Source organism: Oratosquilla oratoria, chromosome 40, assembly GCF_046742065.1.
Source record: "Oratosquilla oratoria isolate Oo_2021 chromosome 40, ASM4674206v1, whole genome shotgun sequence".
In the NCBI taxonomy this organism is placed as follows: Eukaryota; Metazoa; Arthropoda; class Malacostraca; order Stomatopoda; family Squillidae; genus Oratosquilla; species Oratosquilla oratoria.
In genome coordinates this window covers 25,654,918-25,673,780 of record NC_134816.1, presented here as the reverse complement: position 1 = coordinate 25,673,780, position 18,863 = coordinate 25,654,918, and the positions used below count along the sequence as shown (strand labels likewise).

The window sequence follows — 18,863 nt, the reverse complement described above, 5'->3', positions numbered from 1 at the left end:
ATTCATGTCATTGTTTATTCTGTGCAGTTGTCTTTTTTTTGTGCTTTCAATGGCCTCATAGTTAATGTACTCAAAGTATTTTGAAAGATTTTCAAAATGGGTTCCAAGGCAGTTGACACAGGAATGAAAAGAAAGGTGTGAAAGGCAGTCATGTGCTCTTGTAATGTTTTAGAGAACAAGACCTTCTCATAAATGTAGAAACCAGCAATGAGAGATGAATAAATGCATATGATCAGAAAGACAATTAGGTAGATACATTTATGTCGTGCAGTTATGCCATGGTTATGTCTGTTTTTTATATGTTGTCTACTTTAAACCTGATGATCACCAAAATGGCATGATCACTGATAGTCCATGGAACCAAGACCACTGATTCATTGGTCTAGTGAATAACATCCATTTATTGTTCGTCTTCAGTTCTCTGTGAATTTTTTCCAAAATGGTATTCAAGTCCAGAAAAGCAATGGTATAAAGGTGTTGAACTTTGCTGAGATTTTGTGGAAGACCTAATTACCTGAAGTAGAATTTCTAGGCAATACATAAGTTGATTTTTTTCTCACTTCTTTTCCAGTAAATGGAAAAATTATGATTTTAAAGACATTGCTCTTTTACATAACTAAACTTTTCAGGAACAGCCCATTGCAGTTTCTTAATTGTATATGTTTCTGTGTTTACTTGATACTTTTATTTTGAGACTTATATTTTCTTTAGTTTTCTCCATTAATTCTCTGCCTAATGAATGACAAAAGAAATGGGGCACAACAAACTGTTGATATGGTAATGTGATTATTTTGTAATTATGTAATCAACTTTTACATGAATTTGTCAAACTCCTTACATTCTTTCCCTATATCTAACATTTGTTCAAAGTACAGCTGTCAATTACTTCGAGCTTCCAGAATATTTAAAGTACCTCCACCCCTGTACAGATTTACATCCACATTGTGTGCATAATTGTCTGTACAGTATACTTGTACCACCTCATCAAGGCCCAAAATCTACAACTCTCTTCCATACAGCAGCATAGTCCACAGTACTCTCACACATGCCCACATTTGTGTCAGTTGACATCTCCCACCCTCACACTTTTTTCCCCTCCCTTTTTTCAGTATTCTTTGTTCCATTTCCTTCTCCAAAACCCTAGTATTGAAAGACTCGTATCTCCTCCAGCCCTTCCATATTGACCTTCAGAGATTCTTTACATTTTTTTTTCATTCTCATCACCTTAATCTTATTGACATTCATTCTCAGTTTACTTTGCACACATTTCTCCAAAATATTTTGTGTATATGTACCTAATTGTGATACAGAAAGGATCTAGGTTGATAGTGTACCATCTGCTCTTCTCCATTGGTCATACCTAGATATAAATTCATTTAAGGTTTTAGATTGAGCCATGTCTTTTAGGCTATCCCAGAAGTTGACATGTTAATACAGAAAACCATGTTTCTTGATATTCCTCAGCCATTTAATCTCTTTAATTTGTTACTATGACCTTGCAATACTTTCTCATCTCAAACCAAGAAAGCTTCTTGTTCAGTTCCATTCATTCTTTACATTGACCTTAATACAGTGATCATGTCACTTCTTTCTCTTTTTTCTATGAATGATATCAGGTTCATATGTTTAATCTCTCCTTGTATAGTTTGTTTGACTGGGGTCCTTGTTTTTTGTGCAGAGACCACCTCTAATGTTGGGAGAGATACCACGTCTGTTCGCTATACTGTTATTGAACTTCTTCCATATCTGGCCACATGTTTAGATCTCGTTAGCTGCATTCTGTTTGTCTTTATGTTTTTACATCATCATGAAACATATTTACATAGATATCCTGATACATCACTCATATACACAATAAAAGGGATTGGCGCCAGCACTAATCCCAGCAGCACCCTGCTCATCACCTCTCCCCTCCCAGAGAAATATTCTCTGGCCATTGGTCTTGTCTGCCTCCCATCCAAGAAATTCCTCGCCCAGGTGAGTGAAAGGGAATGACTAAGTAAATGAGTGTGGGGGTAATGTGTGAGTTAAAGCGAATGGTATGGTAAGGGGTGCACAGTTGCCCTAATTGTCGACTGGTATTGGATACATTGACCACATACAAAAAAAGAGTTAGGGAAAATGTACCTCCTTCTTGGTTCATAGCTACATATTTCTACACAGACATTTCTCGGTTCCTTTGTCACTGCCCTTGCCGCGGTGTTGGTCCCGTACCTGTTGTTTCTATAGCATAAAGAAAAAAGAAGAAAAAAAAAAAAATCCTATTTTGAGCACCATCTTTAGTTTTCCCAGCATAGGTCCTGACCTTATTCAGATTTTGTAATCACACTCTCATGTCAGTCATAGCAGTGTTTGTTCACTCATAAGATGTTGTAAAATGTCCAATTTTCAAGAGTATTTTTTCTGTATTAATGCTACTCCTTGTCAAGTGTCACCTTCTCATGTGAACTTTAAAGAACCATTTTACTTCTCTAGAATGCCCCAATCATGCTGTTTTTGTGAATCAAAAAGAGAGTGGTTATGTTTTGATCTTTTTTATTACAAGAATCTTGATTGCCATTACCGGTAACATGGCAGGCGGGAGCAGAACGAAAAAAAAAAAAAAACAGTACGCATGCGCAAAGCTAAAGCATGATAAGCTGAACTAAATATAATGAGCAAAATAAAATCATAATATATTCGTCTTTGCGAACTTAGAGTTAAACATGTATAAAAATTATAAAATATTAACCAACATTTCAATCACAGTATACCATATGGACTCTTTGTACTCCTAGGAAGGAAGGAAGGATGGATGGATGGATGGAAGAAAGGGATGGAGGTTTGTCGGGGCTGTGAGAGAAGTACAAGATCGCCGTTAAGGGTATTTTCATCTCAAGGCATTTGGAGATGTGTGTGTGTGGGTGGGGGGGGGAAGGGGGGGCGGTGTTGGACATAGACACAATGATGAACATGGCTCTACTATGAGAGTACAGTACTTGGAACACTGTGGAGCTAATGAATGATGGATGACAAGGAACACTTTCAGGGCAAAGGGGGAGAGACTTGGGGGGGGGGTAAGGGGGCATGGTTCATCGGTTGACAGTGGTAGTAGGGGGGGGGGAGAAGTGGTGGGAGAGGTCAGTCAGTCCCCCGAAGTCAACGACGCAGAAGACGATGTCAACTTAGATCATGAGGGTGAACGACATGGGATTTGAGAGGGATGGTGCGAGGCTTTGTGCTATATGGACGGACAACAGGAGGTGGAAAGAGGGGTGGGGTAGGAGAACAGTGAAGGCACAGTGTCACCAGGGCAGTTGAGGTTTGTGAAACATTCCGAAGGCAGTTGGAGAAAGAGGAAGTGGGAGGGGAGGCGATGGAGACTTTCGAGGACTTTTCCAGCAGGAGGGCAGAGAGGGACAAGAGCATTGCAGTGATACCGTTCTGGCCACGGCCCACAAGATATGGGTTTCAGGGAAGCGGGACTGGGCGGACACTCCGGTGGAACAAACGGGGAGGAGGAGCGTCCGTTGGCGAAAGGGGCTTTAGATCGAGTCCCCGGAGAGGCGTGTCAGGCAGGCAGGCAGGCAGGCATGCGAGGCAGAGGCAACACAGTGTAGCTGGGCGGGCGAGCATGCAGGTGGGCAGGATGACGTGCAGCAAAGAACTGATCAGATGAGATGGGCGTCCAAGAATTCGAGGGGAGGGTGGGGGAGGGCGGGGTGGAAAGGGAGGGTCATATTTAAGTTAATTAGGCATTTTTAACCAAGAACGGATAAGTTTAGAATGACAAATTATCCAATCTTAGCGTTGGTCGAGTCCATGGGCCTATTGTTAAATGACTAAAGGGGGCAGCTTGGTTGTTTTACATTGGGCGCGCGCATCAGAAGAAGACGATGACGACAACGACGCCCCGGGTGGTGCGTGGTGGTGGTGGTGGTGCGTGGGCCACGTGCCTGGACTTTGGTGGGAGTGAGGTGGGCTGGGTTGGGCTGGGCAGGGTCAGGGCCAGAAGTAGGGGTAGCAGCACGCGGTCCTGGCATCTGGGTGCGTCCATCATTCTTTACTCTCCAGTCATCATGTCCATAAATTCTATAATGACAAGAAGAAATGCAAAAGTGTGACTAATGTGAGTACACAATAGAGGTGGTTGACCCTTGTGGCCATCACATTGTCAACCACTTGGGAGGTTGATGTCAGCAATAACAACAAACTGAAAGACAACACATTGTTGCATGCCTGATCCCCTGATGTCCATCCCTCTGAATCCTCTCCCCCCCCAAGAGGACAGAAACCACCTGGCCAGGCTGCAATACAACCACCATCTAGCCCTTCTAGGTTATCAGAAGGCTAAATGACTGCATCATAAATAACTGTCCAGGATGTAACACTTCACCCCATATACAACACATCAGGGAAGACTGCATTGCACACAATCATGCATTCCAACAACACAATATAAACTCTATAAAGGATTTGTGGAAAAATCCAGTTCCAAATGTGGCATTCCTCAGGGAGGGACTGCTCAGCCAGACAGTCTAGGGAACAACGACAACAACAACAGTAACATTGAGGACGCGACACTTACCGTCAAAGTCCACTGTACCGGAGCCATCAGCATCAATCTCTTCAATGATTCCGTCAAGCTCCTCTTCAGTAAGCTTGTCGTCCAGTTCCTTGAGGATCTCCTTCAGCACACCGGTGGGGATGTAACCTTGGCCTGGAGAGAGACGGACATAATCATTTTCCTTCCCAATATAAAGTAATCCTGAAACGGCAGGATCAACAAATGTGTACATTTGGACATGTCTCAGTATGTGGGAAGAGAGACACCCATGGCAGAGCTGCCCTGTTAGTTGTAGCACTCCAATTTTTTTTTTTTTTTTTCTAACCAATGCGACATAGCCCTCAATGGGTCCCAGGAATCACACTCATGACAATCTGCTCACAAGTTTGACACGGTATACAGAGGAAACAAGAGTCACGCTGCATTTGACATGCCTAAGGTCAGCCACATAAGACTGCATATGTGTGAGTGTGTGATTTACCATTGTCTTGGATCATGTGTTGGACTCGTGATTGATGGCTATTGCCCGGTATATGGGTAATCTCTCTCTTTCTCTCTCTCTCTCTCTCTCTCTATATATATATATATATATATATATATATATATATATATATATATATATATATATATATCTCAGGGCTGTAGATTGTTGTATGGTCAGCTCTCCTGAAGTACAACAGAAGTCAAATATATGATATGCATTGGTCACTGGTCGCAGGATTCCAATTCTGAATAGGTGGGTCTATAGCACTACACCTAGAGACAAGGACTGGATGCCAGGATTCCACAGTTAACTAGTGAACTACTGATACACGTGTGTGTGTGTGTAAGAGAAAGAGAATGTGTGTATGATTCATGATGGTCTTGGATCATGTGTTGGACTCGTGATTGGTTGCCCTTCTGGATGAGAGCTCAGATCTCATATATGCCTTATGTATGGGTTATATAGCAACTTTATATGCACACACACACACAACTCCTTGCCCACACGAATTAGAGTGCTGGCTCACAGTGCAATGATGCTGATATTATTTCAACCCTGGGTGGGAATTGAACTTGATGTGCATGTATGAGTGTGGAGCCCACCATTTGTCTTTGACTATTATTTACACATTGGATGAAGAAGGGGCGGGTGGGGTAGAGGAGAAAGAGGGAGAGTGGGGGGGAGGGGAGACTCACGGATACTGTGACAGTGGAAGGCTGAGAAGATTATCTATTCCCAACTCTATGTTAAAACGCTGCCTTTCAATATGATAAGAACTTAAGAATGAAGGAGACTGCAAGAGACCATAAGGCCTACACTATGAGGTTCCATGTTCAGTACCACCTATTATCCCCATCCCTAAAATTATCTAACCTCTTAGAATAACCAATAGTTTCAGCACTCACTACATGGTGACTAAGTCTATTCCATTTGTTAACCACTCTACTGCTAAACCAGTTCTTTCCTATCTCCTTAGATCAAAAATCTAAATCTTGGGATTCCAGCACAAAACTTTTTAATGTTACTGAACAGTCACAAAAGGTGGTCATTGGTTTATAAGTCCAGTTAGGACCTACTATCAGGTCATCATTCTGCAGTCATTTGCCTAAAGAGTAGCAAATATTAATTCTTAATGTTACAGTACTTGCTGTACAGGGATGACCTATCGTCCACAGGAGCTAAGATGAGAGGGAGGAAAGGGGTGTGGATGGGAGTGGAATGGGTGAGAGTGGATACGGGTATTTTGACTTTCCTACCTCCCTTATGAGGTGTGAATAACCCTTGGCATATGAATACATAGATTACAGTAGTTTACCACAATATACTTGATGTAGTTCATCGTGTGCATGTTCGGTACAGAATATTGAAATTTATCATTTGGGTTGATGGTAATGTAAGTATGAGATAGGAGGAGTCAAGTCTTGAAGTCTGTATGGGTTTGAATTGAATCGTTTGGTGTCAGCCAAAATAAGAATGATATTCAGGTATGAACCCCAACTTCTTCATAAAGATAGTTGGAACCCTCTGACGTCAGCTGAATTAAATCGGTCGGCGACAAAGGGTGAAGACAAAGCTGGTCTGCTGGACTCACCTTCCTTGTCGTATAGTCTGAAGGCCTCTTTGAGTTCCTTCTTCATCTCTTCCTCGTCCTCCTCATTCATGAACCTAGTGGCCAAAATGACGAATTCATTGAACTCGAGCTCTCCTGAGCCTGTAAGAGAGGAATTACAAATTCAGTATGAAGGTAAAAGGCACACAAGAACAAGAGAAAGGAGGAAACTGCAAGAGACCATAAGGCCTACACGATGCAGTTCCATTCCCTTTACCACCTGTTATCCCCATCAATAAAGTTATCTAACATTTTCTTAAAACAATCAGTTGTTACAGTGCTCACTGCATGGTTACTGAATCTATTTCACTCCTTGCCTATTCTTCTTAAAACTATTATATGAGAGGGGTTATATCAGGGATGAACCAGCAGTATCATAACTGGTATTGAAGAAAACGAAACGAGGTGCAATGTGGCTTACTGCAGGACTAATGGAAAAGGATGAATGTAAATGGAATGAAAGGGGTGTTCTTTTCCCATGTACAGCCACCTCGCTTTGCGCGGTAACGGCCAACAAGTTAAGAAAAAATAGTCTCAGAGTATGTGGTTGTTCTAGTGGAACGTGGCATGGATTGGGAGGAACAAGTTGATTGCTGAAGGCAGTGATATTCAACCCCTTTTATTGCACATTGAATCAGGCAATAAAAAAGATTGAGACACCCAGCTTTGAGAATTTAAAAAGAAAATTAACTATAAGCATGGATTCATAAATTAAGAAAATAACAACTGTTCATCTATTGTCATCATAGTTTTTAGAAACATTTAAAAGTTTTGTACATTGATTTATGTAAGACAGGATCGACTCTTCTAATGTTTCGCGGCATACAAACTTGGCGGGAAAGTCACAGCCACGCGCTTAATATGAACACTTAGTTCTCACACTTAATAATACCTTGAGTATACAATAATATACAATGTTTCAAGTACACCATTACAATGGCTTGAGGTGTGTCACACTCACCGTCAATGTCGACCTCTTCAATGACCTGCTTCAGGATAGCCCTGTTCACTGTCTGGCCCATCATCTTGAGTATGGTACCAACGATGTCCGTCGAGATGGCGCCTTTTTTGTCTTGGTCGAAGCTCTCAAATGCTCTCTTCAAAACTGAAGAAGAAGAAAAAGAAACAGCAAGGAATTAAAGGGAATTCTTTAGAGAAGATTTTTTTTCTTGGTTGAAGCTTTCGAACGCTCTCTGCAAAACTGAAGAAGCGGGAAAATAAGCAGGGGGGAATGAAAGTGGTTTCTTTGGAGAAGGAAAGGGGTCTGATAAAGTAGTTTACAAATATACATGTGCGCGCTCCCTTGCGTCTTTTTAGATGATTTGTGTAAACTATTCCGTGTCCTTATCTATCATGGTGCAGCAACAGAAACTACATGACGGTATTGAAGGTATATAAACAACCAACACTGTGTCAAGATGTACAGGTGCCTCCACTGAGAAGTACTACAGTGACTGGTGAACAGGGACTTACGAAGCGAGTTTTACGACCTCATCAACTTACACGTGCCATAAGTGGACAACGTAAGTAAAGGTGGCGGCACACTAGGCTAGCATGTTACTTGCTTTTGTTTCTTCGTTTGAATCGAAACTACTTCGGTTTCAATATTGTAGATTTCCGTAAAAACTTCTCAGCAATGTGTCTAACATTCGTCATTCCTCTTCTCACTATATAGCGCAAGAGTAATTTGATATTTGGAAATTTAAAAGACAAATAATCGTAACCGAAGTCGTTTATACTCAAACGAAATAGTAAAAGCAAGTAGCATGCTAGCGAGAAATGCTTAGTGTACCGCCATCTTAAGAACGCGAATTGCAAGTAGGCAAAAGACGCAGTTCACTGTAGTAGACATCAGTGAATCTGATCGTACGTTATAACGTGAAAAAATTCTCGTTTTCGTGGGCAAGAAATGTAATGAGAACGATTGCGTACAGTCCACTGTACGACACTGAAAAATTAGAGGTAGACTAGAATAAAGAAAATCATAGTTGTGATGCATTCAGTGAGAGCGAATATTGTGTTCTATGGACGCGGGAAAAGCATTGATGGGAATGGTTTTTAGGAATATAATATGAAGCAGCATCAAAGATCTCTATGTTCGAAATTAACAGTGATTTTCTTCACAGGAAAGCAAGAAATATGTATACACAACTCCCTCCCCCTATTTTCGTCACTGGTTTGGAGGGAGAAAAGAGAGAGAGAAAATGTTATGAAAAAATGTGAGCTGGCTAGATAACGCAACCACCCTATCCTCTCCTCACCTCCTCATTGTCCAGTTGTACTCACCTATCATCTGCTCCTCGTCGATGTCCGGCATTTCGACGTCAGCCTGGAGAGGAAAAGAAAATAACGTTAAGGTGTCGAACAAGTAAAAATGTGCGTTGGTGATAAAGCATGGAGATTGTACAAATTAGAGACTCCGTCACTTATACGTGACTCAAGCGAGTTCGTTTGAAAAGTAACGACTTCGTATACAATCTTTTGTTTTTCGAATATCCAAATGTCATTTTACCTATGCTTCATATATTGAGAAACTGAATGACAAACCTACGAATATTAGACACATTGTTGAATTGTTCTTAGGGAAGTCTAAAATTTTGTAAGTAAAGTCGTCTTGCAGCTTTTCAAACAACAACCTGTTCCATGAGAGGAGTGCATTGGGGATGAAGTGGCTGAACGCCGAGAACGCAATGAGTTGCTCCAATCTTATTGTTTAAATGGAAGGGAGCGAAAGAAGACGCGTGTGATGATGGGATTGAATGAAAGGGGGTAAGGATATTTCCTTTACCAAGCCAAGCCACCTCACTTTGCGGGGCAACGCCTGTTTTAATGGGTTATCACACTGGGCTTTCACGGGCTTCCCCAGCGCCAACAGTTTAGAGTTTGTTTGCGTAAAAACGACTTCGGTTACAATAATTCATTTTTTCAAATCTCCAGATATCAAATCCTTTCCGTCATATAGAGCTGAATGATGACCTAAGAGATTGTAAACCTTAGAAGTCTAGATTTCTGTAAACGAAGCTATGTTTAAGTTATTCAAATAAAGGTAGGATGTGGGAAATAAGGACAGGTTGAAGGGGCTCGACACGGGGTTCCTGGGCCCACGCTTCCACCCAACCTCTGATGGAACGAAACGGTTTGAAGAATGTTCGGGGAGCCAGCCAGTTCGCGGATCAGCGAGGCCAGATGCACCGTTGTATGATAGAGATTTCATTTGCACCTATCAAAAACCACACCAAGATGGACGGGTATATTTTCGTGTGATATACGTCCATATAGCATTCAGTTCTATCTTTGCAAATACAAACACATTCAACCTACTTCAGGAATAAAATCTACGGATATTACATCGGCAATTCGAACTTGTTTCCTTCCCTTTGACACCTCGTAGTGGATGTTGATTACCAGTTCATTACTCTTTTTTTTCAGAATAGTTTTTTAAAATCATTCCACAGTGAATGCCATCTACAACCTGTTGTTTAGAGCAGACTAACCTCCTCCCAATACATTTTCCACTACCAACAACGCGTTATTCTTTCACCGTAACATTTGCGGTGATCTATCGGTTTTCATCATCTCTGTTCATTAGTCGTTATTATCACCTTACCCGTCAACGATGTAATTGGGAACTCCTCCATTCCCATCACCGGCTATTATATCAGTACCAAATATTTTTTTCGACTTGTGCCTTCCAGTGTACAATGACTCCTTCACGAACCAACCAGCCAGTCTTCTTACTTGTTTGAGACAAACTAACATCATTCAACATCCAAAGAGTCTACACCGTCCACCTCATCCATGGCGCGCGCTCCCTTCCCAACCCCCCATGTCTTCGAGACTCATTTGCGACACATCGCTCAACCCACCACCCTCACTTCACTCCACAACTTCCTCCACTCTTCCCCCTCCACCCTTCACCCTCCACCCCCACACAGGTGCTATAAATAGCTGCCAAGTGCCGAGGCGCGCCGCGAGTGACGCGGCTTGGAAACACGCTCGCTCGCGCGCGCTCATTAGCTGTGCTCCCAGGCACGTGCACGAACGCACGCACACACACGCTGCTTAGTTGTCCCAACTCTTATATTTGCCAAGTATTATTGTTGGTCAGTGGTATTGCTCCTGGGAGGAATGCGACGTAGGGGGGAATGTATCTGTAGGTGGTTGGCTACAGAGTGAAAGGCATTCGGTCAGAAACGGACGCAGCCTTTGCCCAAGGGAAAGAATCGTTCAGTCTTTGGGTGGGTCAGGAGCCTAGACGTACGTACCGCTTGCTGGTGTGCCTAGGTGGGGGTGCTGACGAAGGTGACAGGCAGGAGGAAGAGGAGGAGGAGGACAGGCAGCAACCTGAGCCAACCAAAATAGTACCCAACCACACCCACACCACACCCTCTCCAACGCATCCTCCTCGATGTGAGTTCTCACCCACGGGCTGAAACACGCATCGACACCTCCAACCTCTTCTTCCCTCCGTCCACACACACACACACACACACACACACACACACACACACACACACACACACACACACACACACACACACCTCGTGCTAACGATAACACCTACCCTTTGTCACATATCTTGCATGTGTAATACGTTTCTCTGTGCCCGACTTCCCTCAGTCACTCTTTTCCCCCCTTCTCGTGGCGTCCCAGCCATACCACAGCTGCTCTTCCATACACGCTACCCAACCCTTCCCCCCTCCTTCTCCTAAACACCTGCTTCTCCCTGTCAGACAGGAGCCAACGCTTTCGACCCCTTTTCTCCACCACACTCCGTCATCCTCCTTTGTCCTCTCCCTTCCTCCTCCACGCCCGCTCCACTGCCAACCATTCCACTTCTCCACCTCGTCTCCCTCCACCACACATGCTCCACCTACACCACACGCTAATCTCACAATACCCGACACACTTCCACTCTTGTTGTATGTTTTTGTCTACATTTTTCAAAGAACGGCCATAACTCAAAAAAAAAAAAAAAAAAAAAACGCTCGGGAAAGAAAAACAGACTCGAAGTCAGAAATCGGTTGCGTCATCTTAAATGGTGTAGAATTACAGTTTACCAATCCCCAACAAAACTTGGTTGATACAAATCGCCTCGTTTTGTTCATAAAGTTAGTTGGATGCCTGCTCTATAGTCTCTCACCCTTCCTTGTGAACTCAAGAGCCTTGTGGGATATCAAGTGATGAAACACAGTCACATTAACGGCTTGGGGATGTTTATGCCTCCGTTTTCTTAACAGAATAATTATAGTGTATGCAATAAAAAATTCGGGGCAGATATATATATCTGTATGTAATATATATATATATATATATATCTGTATGTGATATATATATATATATATTACATACATACATAGGAAAAATGATAAAACCCAGCAATCCTCCGCTAACCGAGGTGGTTAGGGCTGGAGTGAGGTAGAGAGTGTGTTGGGGGGGTGCATCCCGCCATTTCAGTTCTGCACTACATTAATCCCTCCTTTTTTACTTACACGATTTGGTGAAAATTACACCTCGTACACCGATGCAATACTGCCAGTTCATCCGTAGAATCTATTCCCATAAAATAACTTTTGACTTCGAGAGCTTTCGTCAACTTAACATTACCAAGATTCCTTATTATTTGTTGAAGTGTTTCCCTCTTTGGAGTTTGAGTCCTGGCCCCTGACAAATAAGATCCCTCAGAATATCTTTCATTGTTAATTGGTATAAATCTATGTACACCAGTTTTATTGCAGTAAAAGTATTTGTAACATAACGAAGCTGTGTTAATTAAACAACATTAATAGACATGTTTAAATAGTTCTTATGTATCAGAGGTAAAGTTGGTTTCACTCATAAGTACTAGTGGTCGTCTAGGATATTCTTTAACCTAGCTGTTTTATCATATATCAGTGCAGGCAACTGTACGTCTCAGCTTTGTCCTACGGCAACAAGCAGAATTATGAAATACTCGGCACTGACACGTTAGCAGTCCGTCAGCCCAGGTACACATTATAACCGAGGAGAAAAAAAAATACAGTTTCTCAATCAAGCAAAATTAAATCGTTTAAGAACGCATTTTCGATTTTGTCGTTGTTGTATATTGTAGGGATGTTTCTTTTAGGTATCGTGATAATTTTGTCTTCATAATTCTAAGGATATCGCACGTAAATATTTGTAACCTACAGTCTTCATATTTTGTCTGGCCCAACATAGTCTTAATCTCACGCGAATGAATTGTACGAGTTCCCTTTTTTTATTGTGGAGATTGTATACCTTACAACTATACTGAGTATAAAAGAAAACTGTCTCCTGTTCACACTAGCGGTTTGAACCGCCCGGAAACCGCGGCTGTACAATTTAGTTAAGGAAAAACTGAGGAGTTGTGTGTGAACGCCTCCATTGATTTACAATGTAATTAAACCGCTAATATGAACAGGGACTCAGGTGCACAGTCAGGAAAATAAATTTATTCTACGCTTTATTAGAATGCACTGTTATTAATACGAGTTTTAATCCCATGTACAATTTGCAAAGCTTCCACCAGTGGTAACGCCCAGCCCCAGAATTTCCTCTGCCTTAAATTCACTAAGGCAAACTATTTTGTTTTATCAACAAAAATTCATAGAATGTCATTTGATATTCTGGAGGAAAATTATTTTCCTCCAGCATATCAGCTGCGGGCTGCAAATCTGCTCCAACAGTCGGGGGGGAGGGTAGTCAAGTGTGATAACGCTTTTGAGAATCTAGACGCTACATTTGTTTTTGTTTTTTTTTCGTCCTTGTTACCCAAAATCAAGACTGATTTACTCCACTAAAAGTAAAGGAACTGTTTGTTCGACTATACAATCCACCTGCCTTCGGAGCCATGATTCTCAACGTTTCTTCGCACAAGCCAAGTCTGACATATAACTCTTCCCACCGTGCTCGTTGGTAACCGACAATGTTAAAATCCCCTCCCAGTCGCCCTAGGGGAGCGGGAGGCGGACTTGGCTGTGTCACAGTGGTTGGAATGATTCCAGAATTCTGCGATGTTTCGCCCTGCTTGATTTCCCTCAGTTTCGTCCCGCGTTTGAATTGTAACGTTCGCACTGCGTCATGTTAGCGGTCGGATTTTCAAATCCAAGCCCGTGTAGGTCGTTACATTACGTTACTTTAGTTAATGCTGTGTTATGCAACGGTAACCACGTGGGCATCGATTATATCCCAGATGAGTGTATACAATGAATGACTTTTTCTTTGAACATGATTCTACTATTTCTTTTCATCGTCAGTGCAAATATGAACAAAAGGAACTGAACTCACACAGCATACGGCATCTTAGGAGAGTTGCCATTCACTTCTGCTCAGATAAATGGAGGGGTGATTCGATGCAAATGTGCATCAGTTAACTGAAATGGGTAACTATTTCTGCCCCCCCCCCTGCCCAACCTCGGATAACCCAAATGTCGTCATGGCACGCTATCTATAAACGGTCCATGCGCGCGCGCGAGACTGCATCTGATCCCAAGAAGCTGTGTCGTTCGAGCAGGCTGCAGCTGCTTCCAAGTATCGGCATGCGGGAGACTATAGCCGTTCACACAAGAGACGGTGTGAACGAGCAGTCTCTCCTCACAAGGAGCGATTCCTACAGCAGCTGTGCGAAGAGGCGGGTCGCTTTTGGGAAGGGCGGAGCTGTGCAGCTTAGTGCACTAGTGGTACAGCTGTTGCAGGATCGAAAATAGCCTCGGCACCTGCATGCCACCGACTGCACCCGGGAGCCTACCGGATTCCTGGCTATCTTTCCTCAGAGCTCGAGGTCGGGGGAGGGGAGGGGGCACGTCCAGGTTCGGGGGGGGGGGGAGATCTAAAGGATCGGGGTGACATGAAGGAAACACTCTGTATCAAGTTTATGTGACTGCCGAGGCACCTGCTCGCTTTGATAAGTGGAGCATGGTAGGTAAGATGAATCGGCAGTGTCGGACTTTTACAGCTGACGGGAGACAGACGACGACTACTAAGAGGCGTGGCCCGAAGACAGTCAGTCCGAGAAAGGCCAGCGTAGTGTTCGTCTACAAATATGGCACAGGAAGGACGGGGTGGTAAAGCTGAGCGGTAAAATAGGCCAGGAAGTGGTCGTTTTGGCATTGCTGCCGTGGGAAGAGTACAGCAGTCGCCGTATCTTATGCAAAGTACTCCGCGGTAGCATATGGGGTTATGTTTAATTAATAATAAAAAACAGTGTTATTATTAATATTATTACTATTATCATTATTATTTACTACAATTGTTATTATATTTGATATTTATTTCATATCTATTCGTTCATTTGTACGTGTAAGTGAAGTAATGATGCATTTTAACATCTTTCCCAACAAAGGTGCAAAAGGAGCTTTATAGGAGACAGTGTCCCATAGTCGGAAAGCTACCATATTTGTTTATATAGTACACACGCGCGTGCGCACACACGAAAAAGTTTTCGTCTTTCAGACGTGGAGATTTACGGGATTATTTTGTAGGTTTCCGTTTGGTGGTACCTCCCTGGCGTGTTTACTCCATGTTCACACGTGTTTATCTCGGAAGAAAGAATAACAACGGTCGAAAGAATCTGGCCCGTGTGTTGGGGCACGATAAGGGTGTCGCTATAGCAACCGACCGGGCGCGGGGTGGGGGGACTGTTGGGTCGGGAGGCCACAACTGGCGAGGGAAAGGGAAGGAGGGGAGAATTTTATTTGTAAGTAGAAAAAGAGGCGGTGGATTAGTAAGTCAAGAAAGAGACGAACGAAAAGAAGGGAAGCGACGAAATGAGGAATTAGTTAAGGAAGAGGAGGTATAGTTAGGTCGGAGGCGGGAGAGTGGGAGAAGAAAAACTGGCTTAGAATGAGGAGGAGGAAGATGAGGACAGGGAAAGAACGAAACGTTGAATCTGCCGACCATAAATAAGTGACGACTCATTAGTGGCGATGGTTTTAAGAGCTACTTGGACATAAGCAACACGAGCAATGAATACCCCCGGAGAGGGAGGGAAGGGTGGGGGGGGGGGACACACAACGTCGTCTAGTACATTCTTTCCAAAGAACGAGCATCCCACGGAGATGACTCAGCGATCGTTTTGATATCAAGAGTTCGAGCAGGGATGGATGTTTTATAGTCAGATGTATGATGAGTGTCATTAAAATTATCAGTTTAATATTTCTTTGCCTCGGATACGGTAGTTCCACCCTACCCACCCCCCTTCCCTTCCGGGTGGTGCTTTTCCTTTTTATCCTGGCTGCCGTCAGGTGATTTTATATATAAAAAAACATGCACACGCACTTTGAAACCGAAAGGGTTCATCTCAGTTCACGAGGCACCTTTATCACAGTGAATTCCTTAGGGGGTAATCACGATTGACCCCAAACCTGTGTTCCCTCGCTTAATGTGTGGAGGGGTCCAATAAGATAAGGCGGATGTAGTGATATTATCTTATATCTTAGGAGACTGGGACAGCGTAGCTTAGCTCGTAACCAAGAATCCCAGTCTACTTTAATTATGATAACCATCACACCGGGTCCTGGGTTCTTGTACTTGTTCTCTTGGTGCATTCAGAGTGAGATCGTGGTGAAAGCATCTAAGTACTGATATTATTTTCAGGAAGGTGTTCATAATTTAGGGTTCAGGAGACCCCCAAGATCCTTAGGTCTCTCTAACGGGGTCACAAATCGATAAATGGTGATGGTTGGTGGATGTCGGGCGACTTTATTCAGCGCTCTCCGGGCTCTTAGGAAACAGCAATTAATAAGAAAAGGGCCTGTGAGCTACCGTAGCCACAAGGAACGGATGTGACGAGGCAGGTTCAGGTTTGATGGAAATATTTCGAAAGGACGCGGAAAACTAAACAACATATTCCAATGCGGAATAAGGGAAGAAGTACCTTCAAGCCACCTGTTGTGTTTTTCTTTTTATTATTATTATTATTATTCATTTCTATGTTGATCCATGATTTCGATTTGTTCACAAGTTATTTGTTTGATACATTCGTATCCATACTGGAGCATGTTTATCCCCCCCATCTCTCTATATCTCTCCCAATTATATATATATATATATATACATATCTCCCTTAGTTTTATTTCGTCTTTTTCCGTGCGTGCCCCACTGGTACAAGGTAACTTGTTTTTGACATTCCTGAGATATAAGTTATTCAAGTAAAGGCCTCCGCCCCCCGTCTCCGTTTTCTTCGCCGGTTTGTTCTGTGCAATCACCGTTTTCTTCGCATGCACGCGTACACACACACACACAACCCGCGCGCGCCCTCGCACATAAATATTCACATTTGCTGATTTATGATTATGTGTGTGCGTGTGTGTGTGCGCAGTCTTACGGTTATATAACATTGCGTGACTCCAAGGCCACGAGCTTTTTTGGAGCGTATCGACCTCGAGAAGAGTTCTCAACGAAAATTCTAATATCTGGGTGTGGTGGGCAGCTCCACGTTGAGCTCTCGAAGGTTGTGGAGGGAGGGGGTGGGATTGGGGGTACCATGCCAGTGGATGATGAGTGTCCTTGCGTCCTTTTCAGAGGCATTCGTGTTCATGTACGAACTTCAGATCGTTCATTAGTCGAGGACCATTGACTTGGGTACGTCAGATACGGCGGCTGTTCAAGGTAATACAAAGGTGGCGAGGATTTTGCGCAGGCACGTCGAGGGAGGCGGGTGAAATATCGGTGGCTGCGCGAGATTCGTATTGCTGTGGGAGGAGGATGTAGGCTCTCATTGTGACTCGATGTTTCACTCCTTCAACCCCCCACCCCCACCCTCCGCCCCCTCCCCGGGCGCGGTGTCATCACTTGTGAGTTCATAAAAGTCGATATACAGCCCGTTGTTGTGTACCCTGGGGAGAAAGGAATCGGCTGCACATATTTAGAACTGGTGGCGTTGTCAGGAGACACCAGTGCTAAACTACTGACACGAATCTTAATTCAAAGAGTCGGGGGCGTTTGGCGAAGTCGCACGATCACAGACGTTACACACTCCCACCCCACACCACGACATCAGTTTGCCAAATTTCCTTATCATCACGATAAGATCACATGGCACGCTGTTTATTTAAAGGAATTTGAAAACTATATATGATCAGTAAATTCAAATTTAATTACTGGTATCTGTTCCGAGTCCATCAGAATTTAACGGTCATTTTTGAGAGTAAACATAAGAATACAGGTAATACAGTTTAGTACGCTAGGTTTGTCCATGTGCAAGTGTGTATGTGTATTAATATATATGTATATATTTATACACGTACATTTTATATCATTGTGTCAACTCCAGGCACCATTGGTTTGATGGGTAGTAGAGAAAGACCCAAGTAAAACCTTATCGTATTTCAAACGTGATATCCATCGCTACTCTTATGAAATTCTGTTTAGCTTCATCCCCGTGCTCTCTCTCTCTCTCTCTCTAACTTCGTCCTTTCTCGAACTGCGTAAGACCCTCTCTCTCAGCTTCATCTGTGTTTCGATTGCTTATTTTCGTATGTGTGTGTTTTCAGTTCATTTATTTAGATTCGTTCAGATATCCAACTCTCTTCCTCCTCACTTTCTGTGGTTCATATTGTTGCTTGAACTTTATATATATATATATTTTTTTATATATATATATTTTTATATATATATATATATATATATATATATATCTTTTTTTTTTTTTTTTTTTTTTTTTTTCTCGTGTTGACCTTGTGGGTTCTGGGCCATATCCGCTTATAAAACAATACCCCATCTTTTCATTCACGTCCGTTCTTCCTTAGCGTTGTTGCTGTTCCCCAGTTTTGTTCTCTGCTCAGCGTATCGCTTCATCTCTCAATATTTATTTTCTCATTACATCTACTCTTTAACCCATGCCCCACTTTTTCTCGTCCTCATCCTCTTTCCTCCTTTCTGTGCCACGTGTTTCCCGCGTTTCACACTCTCACATACATTTCATCGCCCCCCCCCCCAAGAAAAAACCCGCTATTCGTCTCCCGATCTTACCCTTCACTTCCTAACCTCATAGCACCCCACCTCTACACCACTCCAACACTCATCACCTTCACAACCCTATTTATATCAATACTAAACAACCCGCATACATCTTACATCCTTGTCTCAGACCCCCTTTCACATTGTAGCACTTCGTTTTCTTACCAGCACTTTCGTGCAAACCCACTTTCCTTTTTATAGATTCTTGTAATCGCCCCCTTCCCCTACCCCGAGGAATCCCTCTGCATCATTCATCTCCAAACACC

The 18,863-nt window shown here is 42.9% G+C and overlaps 2 protein-coding genes across 11 annotated transcripts in view; one reads left to right on the top strand and one right to left on the bottom strand.

Moving 5' to 3' along the window:
• The window catches only part of LOC143020695 (glutaminase liver isoform, mitochondrial-like), a 210,949-nt gene that overhangs the window by 89,967 nt on the left and 102,119 nt on the right, over positions 1 to 18,863 (top strand). The window lies entirely within an intron of this gene.
• The window catches only part of LOC143020697 (troponin C, isoallergen Bla g 6.0201-like), a 31,682-nt gene continuing 15,337 nt past the window's right edge, over positions 2,519 to 18,863 (bottom strand). For 2 of the 4 annotated variants that reach the window (XM_076177348.1, XM_076177346.1), the window contains exons 2-6: positions 8,926 to 8,968; positions 7,601 to 7,744; positions 6,622 to 6,741; positions 4,568 to 4,699; positions 2,519 to 4,071 (exon numbers count right to left, since the gene is read on the bottom strand). In XM_076177348.1, the coding sequence (XP_076033463.1) occupies positions 4,043 to 4,071; positions 4,568 to 4,699; positions 6,622 to 6,741; positions 7,601 to 7,744; positions 8,926 to 8,968 (468 nt within the window). In that variant the 3' untranslated portion in view covers positions 2,519 to 4,042. Of the gene's footprint in view, positions 4,072 to 4,567; positions 4,700 to 6,621; positions 6,742 to 7,600; positions 7,745 to 8,925; positions 8,969 to 10,246; positions 10,268 to 10,377; positions 10,414 to 18,863 lie in introns of those variants that run through there. The other 2 variants (XM_076177347.1, XM_076177349.1) reach the window with 2 other exon arrangements.